Genomic DNA, 14,825 nt, shown 5'->3' with positions numbered 1-14,825 from the left:
GAGCGGTTCCATCACGGCCCCGCCCGCTCAATGGAACACTCAGCGCATGCACGGAATCCGCGCAGGCGTGCCGAGCGGGCCGTGACGGAACCGCTCCGTCATCAGCACAGCGCGACCGCAGCTGATGACGGAGTGGTTCCGTCACCAGCAGGGGAAGGGTTAAGAAAGCTCCCAGGGTCATTAGTATTTTGTTTTTCATAAAAAAAACTCCAGCTTTAGGAGTTTGTTTTTGTAAAACTATAATGTTTGCTCAACGGCCACATGAAACATGGCGGCTTCCTAGCAAACCTTTGGTGCCTTCGGAGGAGACGAAGTGGCGGCAGCTCCTTTCAGGGTAAAGAGATCCCCGCCAGGCCAGAGGGGATCTCACAATATGGCAGGCTGTAATCTGCCAGGGTGGCAGAGGTAATGCCTTACGACACCCGGACAGATGGGCAGAGAGGCCGACACCCTGACAGACAGGCAGGCAGACAGCCTGCACCCCAAACTCTAAATGAGGCCCCTAGTTGCTTCTCTGTGATTATTAATAGGTGCCACTTATTATCATACTTTAAGGTACTCATTTAATCGCCCTGAGGAAAAAAAATGTTTGTTCCAATATCTTTATTATTTTAAGAAACACAAGTTAATTAAATTATGATAAAATGCAATACAACTGAGCATTGTGAACCATAAATAGCTGATCATTTCATAAAAACAAATATAGTATATGTCAATAAATATTATATGTAAAAGATCCTCAAATCTGGATAAAACTAGTTGCATTGCTTAGAAAAGTAAGACAACCCAATAAAAGCAAGAAAGAAAGAGAAAAATTAAAAGTAGGGAATAGGAAGCAGGAAGAAAGAGAAAAGAAAGGAAGAGAAGAGAGGACGAGCGATAGATGGGGACAGCTGCTTCATTGAGGGAGACAAGGTAAGAGGTAGACACAAAAGGATACTGAGCCGCCAACCCTTGCAAAGCAAAGCTCATTTATTTATCCAATGACCTCCAAACAGTATTAGAAATGGAAGGCGTATATTGCTTCTCCTCAACAAAATTATGAGCCCCACGAAGATATGATGCCCATGCCCACTAAGTATGATATGATAATGAATTGAAGGATTTCCACTCTGTTAAAATAACTTTAACAGCAATTGATACAAGGAGATCCAACAGTTGGATGTATGTCAATAGAGCGCGATCTAAAAGATCGCGGTACTTGACAACGCGGGCATTACAACGCAAGTCGTTACAACGACTTGCGTTGGAGGGCGCGGATTGCGGAATATTATAATTTTATATTCCAACACCAGTCCACGTAACAGTAGGGAAGGTGTTGGAATATAAAATTACAACATTCCTTGTCCAATAGCGCCATCCAGCGCAAGTCGTAGTAACGACTTGCGTTGTAATGGCATCATTGTAAAGGCACTGCGGTGCAAAACACAGCGTTGTAAACGATGTTTACCCAACATTTGCATATCCGTGTCGTCAAGGGGTAAAGGAGTTGGTGCAGCCCATGGACCCAATAAGATTATAGGTAATGAGAGCTCAATTTCAATACCAAAGATTAGTGATCAGTGTTTCTGAACCAACTCCCAAAAGGGGTTCAATTAAGTACTGTCCTCTATGTCATAACGACATGACCCTTTAGTCATCACATTTCCATAGTACAGATAGTCATCACATTGAACATTTCAATAACAGAATGCATCGCAAGACAGGAAAATTAAGTCAAAGTCCTTTTGTGTGTGTTGTTCCATTTATTCAAGAATCTTAGAAGCCACAGCCAAATAATAGAAGAAACAGCCAACACGTGTTTCGTCAGTACACAGTTTGTACTTATGACTTTCTCAAGGCTAGATGGATGAGACGTGTTGGCTGTTTTTTCTATTACACACACAGAAGCACTTTGGCTTGATTTGACTTAATTTGTGTAATTTTGTATTTGTAAATCCTTGTGATTTGCTATAGTCACTCTGGGTAGTGTGTGGCAGTGGTCTCCTTCGCACTCCGAAAAGAGTATAACTTATATGAATTATATGTCCTACAACATTACTTATTTTGACACGTAGGTGTAGGTGCGGATATTCTCTTTCAGGGAACACCACTACCTATCCAAATTGCTATACAACTCCCAAAAGGGATGTAGCAGTGAGCATTCGAAAAACATGTGTTGATGAGTGCCAGAGACCAAATTGCAATTCCAACAGAGATCACCCTGAGAAAAATTAAAGTATCGGTCAGCCTTGCAGTAATTCACCCCAGGTGCTGCACATTACATGCATGCCTTTGCAGCGGTGCATAGCCCACTGAGCTGTCTTAGCCGGCCTCGGGCTCTTGGTCTGAAGATCCCAACTGGGATTCTGTGGCAAATACATGATCCCACAATGCTGTCTTCTTAGGGGTGAGTCTTGTGTCCTGCAAATAACACAGTGCACTGCAGCAGGTACATGACCCACCTGCATGCCTACCAGTGCCGGGTGGCGACACTTGCAAGACAGAGATTGGGCTCTGCAGAGAGAGCCCCAACCCACTGAGTGGTCTTACCAAGCGATGCACCTGGCTAGCATATACAACCATTAACCTCAGTCAGAAGCAGTTCCTACTGAGGAAGTCTAATTGTAAATTGCTCAGCCTTTCATCCTTCCAAGATTCAGAAAATGAGTACACTATGCCGTCTCATAGAGCGCTACATAACTGCAAATTGTAAGTAAAACATCTACACACAACACACCAAGGTTCTGTGCAGTGTAAGGCCAAACAGAGTGCCAGAGTGCATTTGTAAAGGGAAACAACCCTTACAACGCAACTTTTACAACGCACTACCATTACAACAAAACTTTTACAACACAACTTCCATTACAACGCATGCATTTACAACGCAACCATTACAACGCATGACACTACAACGCACACCACTACAACGCATGTCATTACAACTCAGTCATTACAACGCATACCATTACAACGCATAACATTACCATCCAGCACTTACCCTACTGTTGCACCCCCTGGAGTTAGAATAGTAATTTTTACCCCTACACTATCCAACACTTACCCTACTATTGCACCTCCTGGAGTTAGAATAGTAAATTGTACCCCTACACTATCCAATACTTACCAAAAATGCAATGTAATGTAATGAGTTGTAATGGTATGCGTTGTAAAGGTAGTATGCATTGTAATGGAATGCATTGTAAATGTAGTCTTTAAAATTTCGTTGTAATGGCATGCGTTGTAATGGAATTGCGTTGTAAAAAATGCGTTGCAAAGATATGCATTGTAAAAGTGTGCGTTGTAACGTCATACATCCATTTGTAAATATGTGTTCACCCTGTTGTGGTATAACCGTGACTAGCATTTTCCTTACCTCTTCAGGTCATGTTGCGCAGTACCCGGGTCCTAGCGCTCAACAGTACCATGCCGACCCGTTTCAAGGCGCTGTGCAGTACCAGGCCAACCCGTCTCCTGGTGCTGTGCATTACCAGCCCCAGTACCAGCCTCAGGGATACCAGCATGCCAACGCCGGGCAGCCACAGGCACACCCCGTGCCCGGCCCACAGAACTTTATGCCCGCGCCGTACATGGCAACAGACCTTCCACCTGGACTGGAATACCTGACTCAGGTGAGGCCTGGTCCAAGACATGAGCTTTTTATTTACAGTACTTCAGCTGCACCCTGGAGGTGCCATGGTGCCAGTATGCCAGTCTCCTTGTACTTGTTTCTCAGTACCTCGGGTATACTCTTTCCATGTGAGTTCTGCTTCTTCTGTCTGTGCCACTTCCTGACCATGTGTTGATTTCCACGCGCACCGCTTGTGCAGGTTCTTGCATCTGACACTGCACTGCCACTCAGTGCCCTTCCATCTTCCAGCTCTCCAACTGGGCATTTTTTACAAAGCACCCACTATGAAAATTAGCCAGTTAAAGTCCCAGGGCCTCATTTATGAAAAGCGACGCATCGCTGCGTGAAAACAGCGATGCGTCACTTTTCACTGCGCCCTCCTTGCACCACCAATGATGCGTCATATTTACAGTATGACGCATCATTGCGCAAGGAGTTACAGAAACGTTAGTATTTCTGACGTATCTGTATGGCGCAAAAGTGGCGCATTGCTGGAGTGTGTCACAAAAGTGACGCAACACCGGCAATGTATCCTTTCACATGGGGCAAGCCCCATGTGAAAGGGCCTGCGTCAGTCTTACGTCTGCTGTGAGACAGGCGTAAGAAATTGACGCATTTGTGTCCTAGAAGTGGCGCAGTGAAATCACGTAGATTTGCGTCAGTTCTACGACCCTTTCTTGCGTCAATACGCCCCCTTGCATACATTATACCTGACGCAGGTATAATGTGGCGCAGGGGTTTACAAAGTGACGCATCTACCTAGATGCGTCACTTTGTAAATATGGCGCAACAAGGCGCATTTTTTACACCACTGTTGCGCCAGCAGCGTAAAAGTGACGCATAGCCTTCTCTGTACATCTCTCCTCTCTTTGCCAGGCCAGAGGCAGGCAACGAGTTTATGAGAGGACATTCTTCGTAGAGACATTCAAGCTTTCTGGGAGGTATAATGGTGTAATGCAAATACTGTAAATTTTCAGAATGTGGGAAGGGGTCCCTGGGACTCCTGTAGCTCCAGAAATTCACAGGCATTAGGCTGGATGGGGACCCACGAAAGGTGGGGGACCCCCTGGGCAGCAGAGGCTGTAGGCGCTTGTGTTGCATCCTTGGGGTTACGCCTGCGTTGACATTTCTATGCGGTGTTAAGTCTACACCTGTGCACAGGCCTCCACACGCGTAACCAAGTTTCTCTTTATGCTCCCCATAACTTACATTTCTTTCTTTCAACCATTGCAATCTTCAGTTTATGCCAACGATAACCTGATTGGCTAAACAATCTGTCAAGGAATGTAGGGCCAGGTGTAGGTAAATACTATTTACCAATTCTAAAATACCTAATTTTACCGATTCGGTATTTTAGAATCGGTAAATGGTATGTAGCTAATGATTCTGTAAATTTTACAGAGTCGGTAACATTCGGTATTTACCGATTCGGTATTTTAGAATCGGTAAATGGTATGTAGCTAATGATTCGGTAAATTTTACTGAATCGATAACATTCGGTATTTACCGATTCAGTATTTACCGAATCAGTAATTCCCATTCATTCCTATGGGCCTGGAGGCCCATAGGAATGAATGGGAATTACCGATTCGGTAAATACCGAATCGGTAATAGGGGGAAGACTTACAAGGGTGGCAGGGTGTCACATTGACACCCTGTTGCACCCCTGAATAGTGCATGGGTGCGCATGTGGCACACATACATGCCCTAAGGGCACGTATGTCTGCCACATGGCACTGTTAAAAAAATACAAAATTGCTTTTTTAACGGTTTTCGTTATTTTCCACCAACTTGTAGTTGGTGGTAAATAACGAATCCTTAAATGAGAAAAGCACTCACTTGAGTGCTTCTTACATTAAGGATTCGGTAAATTACCGATTCGGTATCTTAAGGATTCGGTAATTTACCGATTCCTTAAATTACCGATTCGGTAAATTACCGAATGCTTCATTTTGGCCTCCTACATCTGAAAAGCCTAATACCGGTCAGTAACGGCCGAAATTCGGTAATTTCGTTGTTACCGACCGGTATTAGGCTACCTACATCTGGCCCGTAATGTCTTTACTCAGACTTCAACGCACTAGAAATGGACACGAGTAGTCAAAGCATTATTGAAAATGGTTCTTCTTTTCCACCGCACACTCTCCACAATCTAAGTTCTATTGTTTTATCTGTTGCAGGTTGACCAGCTGTTAATCAACCAGAAACGTAAGTACGTTGTTTGATTGAACCCATCACAAATGTATACTCCAAGCACAACACCTACACACAGACACTTATTCCTGAAGCACTGGTCCCACCCGTCTTACCAGGAACTAGCATAATATTTACAATGATGCAGAACATTAACCTTCTCAAACACAACAGTTTGACGAACAAGTGTTCAATAATTGTAACTATTAAAAGTCAGAATACTTTATTAGAACCAAAACAAATGGTCCACTTCTCTTAATAGTTTAGGAAACAAACCACTTTTCTGCTGGGTTCCTCCTCCTTCTTTTTAATAACTTCTACTGACAGATATTCTAAGCTCTTGAATTTCTTTAAATTCCCTTTTTGAAATTATCCATGTATGGTTCCTCTTGATGTTGGCACTTGATTTTTCACAAAAAATGGTTGTCTTAAGCTGGAGCGAACGCGTGTTTTGTGGCTCTCACTGCTTCTTCAGGGCTGTAAGAAAATTATCTACTACAGTTCTCTGTGTGCATAATGTATGGAAATAGGGTACTTGATATGTAGATCATAGCAGCATTTACCATATTGAGCTTACCGAATCAGCTGCTTGTATATATTTATGATTCAGCGGTTGAAGGGGTATATTAGATCTATACAAATACTGTATTTGTTTGTTATATTTCAGTTACTAGTGAACATTTTAAGCCAGTACCTGCTGGTAGGGTATACTTCTCATATTATAAATCAAAGCACATTGAAAAAGAAAGGATCACCATCTCTCCGCACTTTCTTAGTACAAATCTACATTTTTCACAATTCACACAACTTTTCACTTAGAGGACCAGTGCATTCCATTGAGAGAGAAATATAATTTTGCATATCTTTTTTTAAAACAAGTCATCTATTCATAAAAACAAAAATATTATTATAAATAGTAAAGTTTTAAAACTTCTCATACACATCAAAAGAGCATCTCCTTTATCCTAAATCATAACTTTGTACACAGGGCACAATAATTATACTAAACATTCAGACACCACAACATGTGCACACATGCAACTAAGTTCAAAATCTAAGGCACCGGTATCACCTTCGCCCTCGGGCTCAGGTCGGCACGAGAAAAAGTTTCAGATGCCCCGCCCTAGGGCCCGGCTATGAAACACAAAGACAAGCCTTCCGGCTCGAGCTCAAGCCAGCCCCATTCCAGTGCCGAACCAATACCTTCGGCACGAAACATAAAACAAAGCATTTGCCAGCCTCCACACCACCGGCACCAAAGTCACCCTCAACACCAAAGGCATTGGAGCTGAAAGCCTCCAAACCAAAAGCTTTGGATCTAAAACCATCAAAACATAAAGCTTTAGAGCCAAAATTGTCTAAACCAAAAGCTTCGGAGCCAAAAACCTCTAAACCCAAAGCTTTGGAACCAAAATCCTCGACACCGGAAGGCTTGGCGCTGAGATCCTCTGCGCCGAAAAGATCGGAGGCAAAACCTGCCACTCCGAAAGCTTCAGAGCCCAAACTGACTAAAACCAAGCACTCAGATTGAAAACATTCCACTTCTAAAAACTCTCAGCCCAAATCTTCGGCACCAAAATCAACTTCTAAAGAAAAAGATACTCTATCCAAAGAGCCTCGTTCCGAGGATCCACCTTTGGATCCAAAGCAAAAGAGAAGTATTGACCCTAAAACTGGACATCTTCTAGTCACTCTTCCTAAAAACTCTCAGCCCTAATCTTCGGCACCAAAATCGACTTCTAAAGAAAAAGATACTCTATCCAAAGAGCCTCGTTCCGAGGATCCACCTTTGGATCCAAAGCAAAAGAGAAGTATTGACCCTAAAACTGAACATCTTCTAGTCACTCTTCCTAAAAAATGTAAACTGGATCTCTCATAGGATTGTCCTATACCTCTGAAGAAAAAGGACATGGGTACTGACCTTTCTCCTACTTACATTCCTCCCTCTCCACCTCCTAACCCTAATTTAACAATTAAACCATCAAATTCACCACCACCTCCACTTTCACCTCACCCATAGGATGATGGGGATGAAGAGCAGGATGTGCCACAAGATCAGGACATACCACAGGACACTGATCCCTGGGAGAACTATGATAGGGAACCAGATCATGACAATGACCCCAACCTGTATCCCTCCAGACCCTCCTCACCTGACAACAACATTGGCTATGATCAACTTATCAACAGGGCTAATCAATATCATGGGGTGGAGCTTCACACAGATCCTCTAGAAGAGGATTTCCTTGTTGAGACACTAACGCACTCACAAAGGCCTACTAATACTTCACCAATGCTCAAGGGTATGTTAAAACACACAGATGAGGTATTCAAAGACCCCACTAGAGCCAGAATGCTGGCACCTAGAGTAGATAAAAAATACAAGCGCGCTCCTACAGACCCTGTATACATAAAAGGTCAGTTGTCCTTAGACTCTCTTGTGGTATCTAACGCTCGCAAGAGAGCTAACTCTCCGACCAAAGGCGATGCCCTTCCTCCTGATAAGGAGTCTAAACTCATCGGTGCCTCCGGTAAAAGAGTGGTTTCGCAGGCAGCTAACCATTAGCGTGTTTCCAATGCTCAGGCTCTCTTAGCATGCTCCGATAGGGCTCACCAGGATGATGAAAAAACTCATGCAACATCTGCCGGATCAGTATAAAAATAAAGCTAACAACTTTATTCAGGAAGGGAAGCTCATTACTAACACTTCCATCAAATGCGCACTAGATGCGGCAGAGACAGCATCTCGTGCCATCAACACTAGCATACTATTGCGTAGACACGCTTGGCTTAGAATCTCCGGATTCGAGCAGGAGGTACAGTACTCCATATTTAATCAGCCCTTTGATAAGGAGCATCTTTTCTGGCCAGCTGTCGATACTTCCCTAGAAAAAAATGAAAAAAGACACGGAAACAGCAACGTCTGTGGGGTCCTTACAGTTACACTCTAGCAGGGGTTCCTTTCGCCGCTCCTTTTACAGGGGTGGCTCAAAAACAGTGCCCACAGAGAATCCGTCCTCCACTTATAAGGGTAACAATCAACCTACCTCCTCCAGAGGTTATTTTCGAGGAGGCTACAGAGGAAATAATAATAAGGGAAGAGGCAGAGGTAACTCCACCCGCACTTCCCCTGCCAACAAACAGTGGCTTCCCTCAGCTACCCTCTGATTTTTCCACTCCTATCGGGGGACGTTTCTCACAGTTCCTACCTGTCTGGGAGTAAATCACCTCAGACAAGTGGGTAATACAAATTATCCAGTATGGTTACTGCCTGTAACTTACATGCACTCCCCTGACTATTCCTCCGACAGAACGTGCAATGTCACCGGAACATCTTACCCTCTTAAAACAAGACGTTCTCTCTCGGTTGCAAAAACATGTGATAGAACCAGTCCCATTACAACATCAAGAGACCGGAGTGTACTCCCTCTATTTCTTAATTCCAAAAAAGGACAGCTCTCTCAGGCCTATACTAGACCTCAGACAGCTAAACATCTACATTCAGTCATACCACTTCCACATAGTCACCCTCCAACAAGTGCTCCCATTGCTTCAGCAAGGTGACTTTCTATCCACCCTGGATTTAAAGGACACCTCGTTCCATATTCCCATTCACCCGCCTCACAGGAAATATCTCAGGTTCGCGGTGGACGGACAACATTACCATTTCAAGGTTCTTCCTGTTGGGGTAACTACAGCATCCAGTCAGTCAAATATCTTTTATTCGGTTTCCAAAAATTTTTAGGAACCATATAAAGTACATTGCAATGAACAGTATATAAAAGTGGGACGGCAAAACGAGTTATACCAAAAGACAGAATTTAGATAAACAAGATACATTTTTAAGTTAAAAACAGACAGAGTTATTAGACAGAATGTTAATAAAGTGCATGTGCATTTAAAAGTCAAGTTAATCATAATCACACCGATATTTTGTACAAGTTTTAAGAAAACCAGCTACACATTTAACAATAGATTCAAAATCTAAAAGTTGCAAAGTGTAAAGAGTGGGGTGGCAAGTTATTAGATAGAATGTTAATAAAGTGCAAGTGCATTTAAAAGTCAAGTTAATCATAGTTACACCGATATTTTATACAAGATTTAAGAAAACCAGCTACACGTTTAGCAGCAAATTCAGAATCTAAAAGTTGCAAAGCATGAAAGGCGGGACGACAAGATCTCAAACACATTGATAACAATAGGGGAATAATCCAACACTTTCGAGGTAAATCATAAGATCTGCAGAAAAGGGTAACATGGATTGTGGATTGTTCCGAAGTATCGTCACATGGGCACTTGGTGATGGATTTTGACCAGTCTTGTTTTTTCGAAAAAGAAACAATACGAAAAAATGTCTTAAAGCGAAACCGGGTCAGGAGATATTTTTCGTGAGCGTTCAAATAATATTTCAGGTAGGGTTGGACGCCTAAGGAAGATTGAACACTTAAGATCTGGATATTAGAGATCTTAGTGATTTCCTGAGATATGCGAAGTTCCCTCAGGTGTGATATGCATAGGATTTTTAGATTTTTCCTTGACAAACTTAATAGGGATGACAGCTCTAAAAAATACGTAGTCATATTTAAATTCTTAAAGAAGTTACACACGTAGGCCAGCCAGGGAATATTTTGCCAATTGGCCAGGCCCAGGCAATCCATAATAAGTGAGCGGGTCAGATTACACTGCTCCGTGGTCCAAACTCGGTGCCATAAGAGAATGGGCTGGATTTTGATGTTATCCATGGTATAGTTCATTTCCAATTCAATGTGACTGCCATAGTTTGGAGCACTTTTTGGGATTGCCAGTGTGTACCTAATAAAGTCGTTCTCCACCACCTGTATGGATTCTACGGCAGCGTAGCCCCACACGCCCGCGCCATAAACTGCCACACTGTGACACTTGGCATAATATATTTTTTAAAGTTCCTCTGGGGGAGGTTTGCCAAGTTTGCGCGCGAAAGTTGTTAGGGCAGTTGTTGCACGTAGAAACATTAATTTCCTGCTGCACATGGCCTGCTTCCAGGACATTTTACTATCAAAAAGAATGCCTAGATAAGGGTACGTAGTGGTACAATCCAGCTTGTCATTTGTGATAAAAATCCATTTTGACTTCTTAACCCGCTATCCAATATGCATTACTAGGGTCTTTTTTAATATTGACCGTTAGGTCCAAAGATGACATGAACTTGCAGTAATTATTAAGAAGAAGCTGCAGCTGATTTGGGGTTCTTGCCATAAGCACGGAATCATCGGCATACAGTAATGCGGGAATAGGGCGGTGATTAATTGATGGTAGGTCCTGGCTCCCTGCCAACAAGGCCAGCTCAAGGCCGTTGGTGTAAAGGTTGAAGAGGAAGGGAGCCAGGACACAGTCCTGTCTAACTCCCCTGGTGACGGCGAAAGATGGTGTAAGATCGCCGTTCACCCCGTATCTCACTCTTGCCGAGGCGTCAGAATAAAGTTCTCGTAAAAATGTGACCAGGGGAGGGTCGACACCCAGTTCGGCAAGAATCAACCAAAGTTTGGAGTGAGACACGCAATCAAATGCTGCAGACAAGTCTACGTACACTAAGTGCAGATTGCCATTCTTGGCCCCAACATATTTACCGATAAAAAGGGAGAGATTTAAAGCCTGCTCTACAGCTCCCAATCCCTCCCGAAACTCATATTGCAAGTCGGTCAAGACGTTGTTAGCAGTGGCCCAGTCCTGCAGTCGCTCTAGGACCAGCCGACCGGCCACTTTGCCAAGGGAATCAAGGAGGGATATGGGCCTGTAGCATGCAGGGTTATTATGGTCCCCCTTTTTAAGAATGAGGAGCAAGATTGAAGTAGACCAAGAGTCAATTAGCCCCAAAGATGTGACAGCTTCAAAAACACGGGTCAAGATCGGAGACCATAGTTCCTGATTATGGATAAAAAACATCTAACGGTACCCCGTCCGGGCAGGGCGCCTTGCCTGGTTTGGAAGCTGACAACAGCACCCAACTCTTCTTGTACATTGTTTCAAATTGCAAATGAGGGATTTTTTTCCATTTAAAAGAAGGAGTCTATTATTTTCTCATCTGGTTTTAAACATTGTGCCAGCAAGCTTCATGTGAAACGTTGATGCGTTTCGGCCTTTAAATAAGTTGCGATCTTCTTCAGGACATTAGAACAAGGACCTTCTGGGACCGGACTGAACAGTTCTATTTCTTTTGATCTCCTGTCAGCTTCAATATGCGATATTCAATGTTTTACTCTTAACTCCACACATGCAGCTGAACCACCAAGTTGCAAGTTTTGTGCCACAACACAAAGCATCTGTCCAATCAATGTGTTCTTTTATATGAATTTCTCTAACATTGTGAATATGAGGAATCTTCCACATTTTTATGGTTCTAGATTATCACATAGGAGGCACAAGAACTTTAACATAACAAATATAGGATGTTCTCTTTATCCAAAAACAGCATATTTATGCCCAATAAAGACCAATCTCTTGCTTCGTAAATGTTAGTAACTCCTGTAGTCATGGAGCTATGAGTGACCCTCATGACTGTTATCACCCCAATCACTAAAAATCACTTTCATTTTTCATTCTTCCCAAGCAGATGACAGAACCATCACGCATTCCATATGCCCGGTGAGCAAGGGAGGACTTCAGAAATATTTGGGGCAAACCACTGCCAGCAACCGAGGCTGTGGGGTAATCTTCCTCTTTCCCACATTGTAGTGTGTTCCTGGAGGATAAACCTTTCTATGATTGACTTATGCAGGGCGATTGGTGCAGCTATACGTGGCTGTGACTGTCACATTACATCTGTCCCTCCAAGCTTCTTACTACCCACTTGTTGTGCCTTCCCATTTTAGATGTTCCACTCCAGAGACAAGCGCCACACCCGCTTCCCCCCATGCTGCACACCGCCAACTAGAACACTAGAACATCAACCTAATGGCCAACCGTAAACCACTGTCACATCCCAAGACATTGTTGCACTGTTGGGTGCCTCAGAACTAAGCTACAAAAATGTACCAACCACCTCCTTAGGCTGTTTTTGCTTCCCTGAATAGAGTGATTTGAGTATTCAGAGCATTTCCTGTGCCTTGGCTTCATCTAAATCATCACATGACCACTGTACACTTATAGAACACCATGACTACACAAATAAACTTAACATCAATAAGCCTTGTGTCTTTGTGAACAAAATATCCTTAACTTGACAACACAAGCTGGGTGTGCTATTTCTGTCCCCCTTCAGTAGACTTTTTAGCCACCTCTGTCTCCCAAGAGTAAGCCTTGACAGTCAACCTCGCTGATCCACAAAGTCAAAACATAAATAAGAGATGCTTAGAAATTCAGCTGTATCTGGTTCCTGTGGTTGCAGAAGGAATAGGTAACAGTTTTTGCCAAGAATTCTCAGGTGCCACCGAATTCCGGAGGATCCACACAGCCTATCCAACAATCACTCCCTAGATCCACCTTGCGAGTCAGCCAATGGAGATCCAGTGTCAGTGGAAGAGGTGTTAACCAACTTCTAGCATGCGGATGGCATGACCCTTCCTGGGAGTGGTATGTGACCTCTCGCCATTCACTCTGCTGTCATTTCAGGTCAAAGAACCTTCCGGACCCTCAGTGAGTATGAGATCCTGAACGCGGCAACCCAGAGGATCTTCCACGCCAAGGAAGAACGGGAGTGCTGGGGTCCTCGCTTCGACATCAAGATCTACGACAACGCCCAGAGGGCTGTGCTCCATGCCCTCCTGCCTCGCAATTATTGCAGCTGTGAAGATGAGGTGAGTTACCAGGCCAGGGCGCCCTTCTCTCCGGTACGAGCAGAACTCAGTCCTGTTTGCAATCCTGTTTGTCATCCACAGTAGATATGCCCGGATCTATCACATTAAAAGTGTGGTGTGTGGTGAAATGTAGTATTTCCAGATTAGTGCTGCTGGAAGTCCATCTGCTAGTACTCTCAGCATGGCTACAAGAAATTTCACACAGGAGGGGGGGCATGGCCAGCTAAGATGGCCTTCCTTGAGGAGCCCCATCTCCCCACTGCTTAATCCTATCAGCATCCTGTACCTATCTCCAATCTACTAAGCCATCCATATTCTGCATCCTTTCTTGACCGTCTGAGAGGGGATTCTAGCTGAGTGGCAGCCGCTCTCTGCCGTGTGGAGGCCTGGGAGGGCCCAAAGGCCAGCTCGGTATCATGCGCGGACACAGTGTGGTATTGACACGCCTCCTGCCTGCGGCCTGCTTTAGGGACACAGTAGGTGCTATCAGCGGGCCTAACAAGGACCAGTGGTGGCACTAGAAGTAGACAACACCGCTTCCAACTGCGCACCAATTGACATCCTGCTTCTTATTCCCTGGCGCACTCTGGTAGAGTGAGCAGGCCACAATGTGGCACAATGGCCCTTATCTGGGAGGGACTGCAGCCTGATATAGCCCTTGCTTGAGGGGGCCCTGAGGTGGCTGGTGCGGAGACACTCTTGGAGTGTAGGGATTGGTGGACTAGCATGGGGGAACACCCTGGACTGCAGCTGGACCCTTGCAGGATTTTTTGAGGCCCCCTGGGATCTGGGGGATCTACTGCCAGAGTGGGGGCTGGAGGAGTCCGGAGGCCTGACTTCTACACATTTGCTGCACTATTGTCCTGCGTGAGGGTCCTGCAGCTGGGATCCTGCTGCCCATGGAGTGGTTCCCTGACATGGAACAATGCGACTTGCCCTGCAACATCCTGCAAAGGAGCAGGGCTACCAAACTGCACCCACTCCCGGTAAGACCTTCCTACAGGATGACAAGAGCAGAGGTGCCCTCGGGGTGAGTGGACTGAGGGCCTGGCTTGGGGTCTGCACCAAGCTGTGACCCCTCTCTCCCCCATACTCCATTGCTAGCCTCCTCAGGGTCATGATACATACACCCAAGAGGAGATAGTTGACATGTTCAAATCCCATTTGGAGCAGGTATATCATATCCCCCATTCTCCTGACCCAGACCTCATTAAGGCATTTCTGTCTGCGGTGACACTTCCTCAGTTGGA

At 44.5% G+C, this 14,825-nt stretch overlaps 1 protein-coding gene across 1 annotated transcript in view; it reads left to right on the top strand.

Annotated features, from left to right (window-relative positions):
• Nucleotides 1-14,825, top strand: part of LOC144798286 (phospholipid scramblase family member 5-like) — a 63,952-nt gene that overhangs the window by 24,146 nt on the left and 24,981 nt on the right. The window contains exons 3-5 of the mRNA XM_078669060.1: nucleotides 3,364-3,611; nucleotides 5,791-5,818; nucleotides 13,391-13,575. Coding sequence (XP_078525186.1) covers nucleotides 3,364-3,611; nucleotides 5,791-5,818; nucleotides 13,391-13,575 — 461 coding nt within the window. The remainder of the gene's footprint in view (nucleotides 1-3,363; nucleotides 3,612-5,790; nucleotides 5,819-13,390; nucleotides 13,576-14,825) is intronic.

The sequence above is a fragment of the Lissotriton helveticus genome, chromosome 12 (assembly GCF_964261635.1).
Source record: "Lissotriton helveticus chromosome 12, aLisHel1.1, whole genome shotgun sequence".
Taxonomy (NCBI): Eukaryota; Metazoa; Chordata; class Amphibia; order Caudata; family Salamandridae; genus Lissotriton; species Lissotriton helveticus.
The sequence above is the reverse complement of the archived record's forward strand: the minus strand, read 5'-3'. Positions and strand labels throughout refer to the sequence as shown.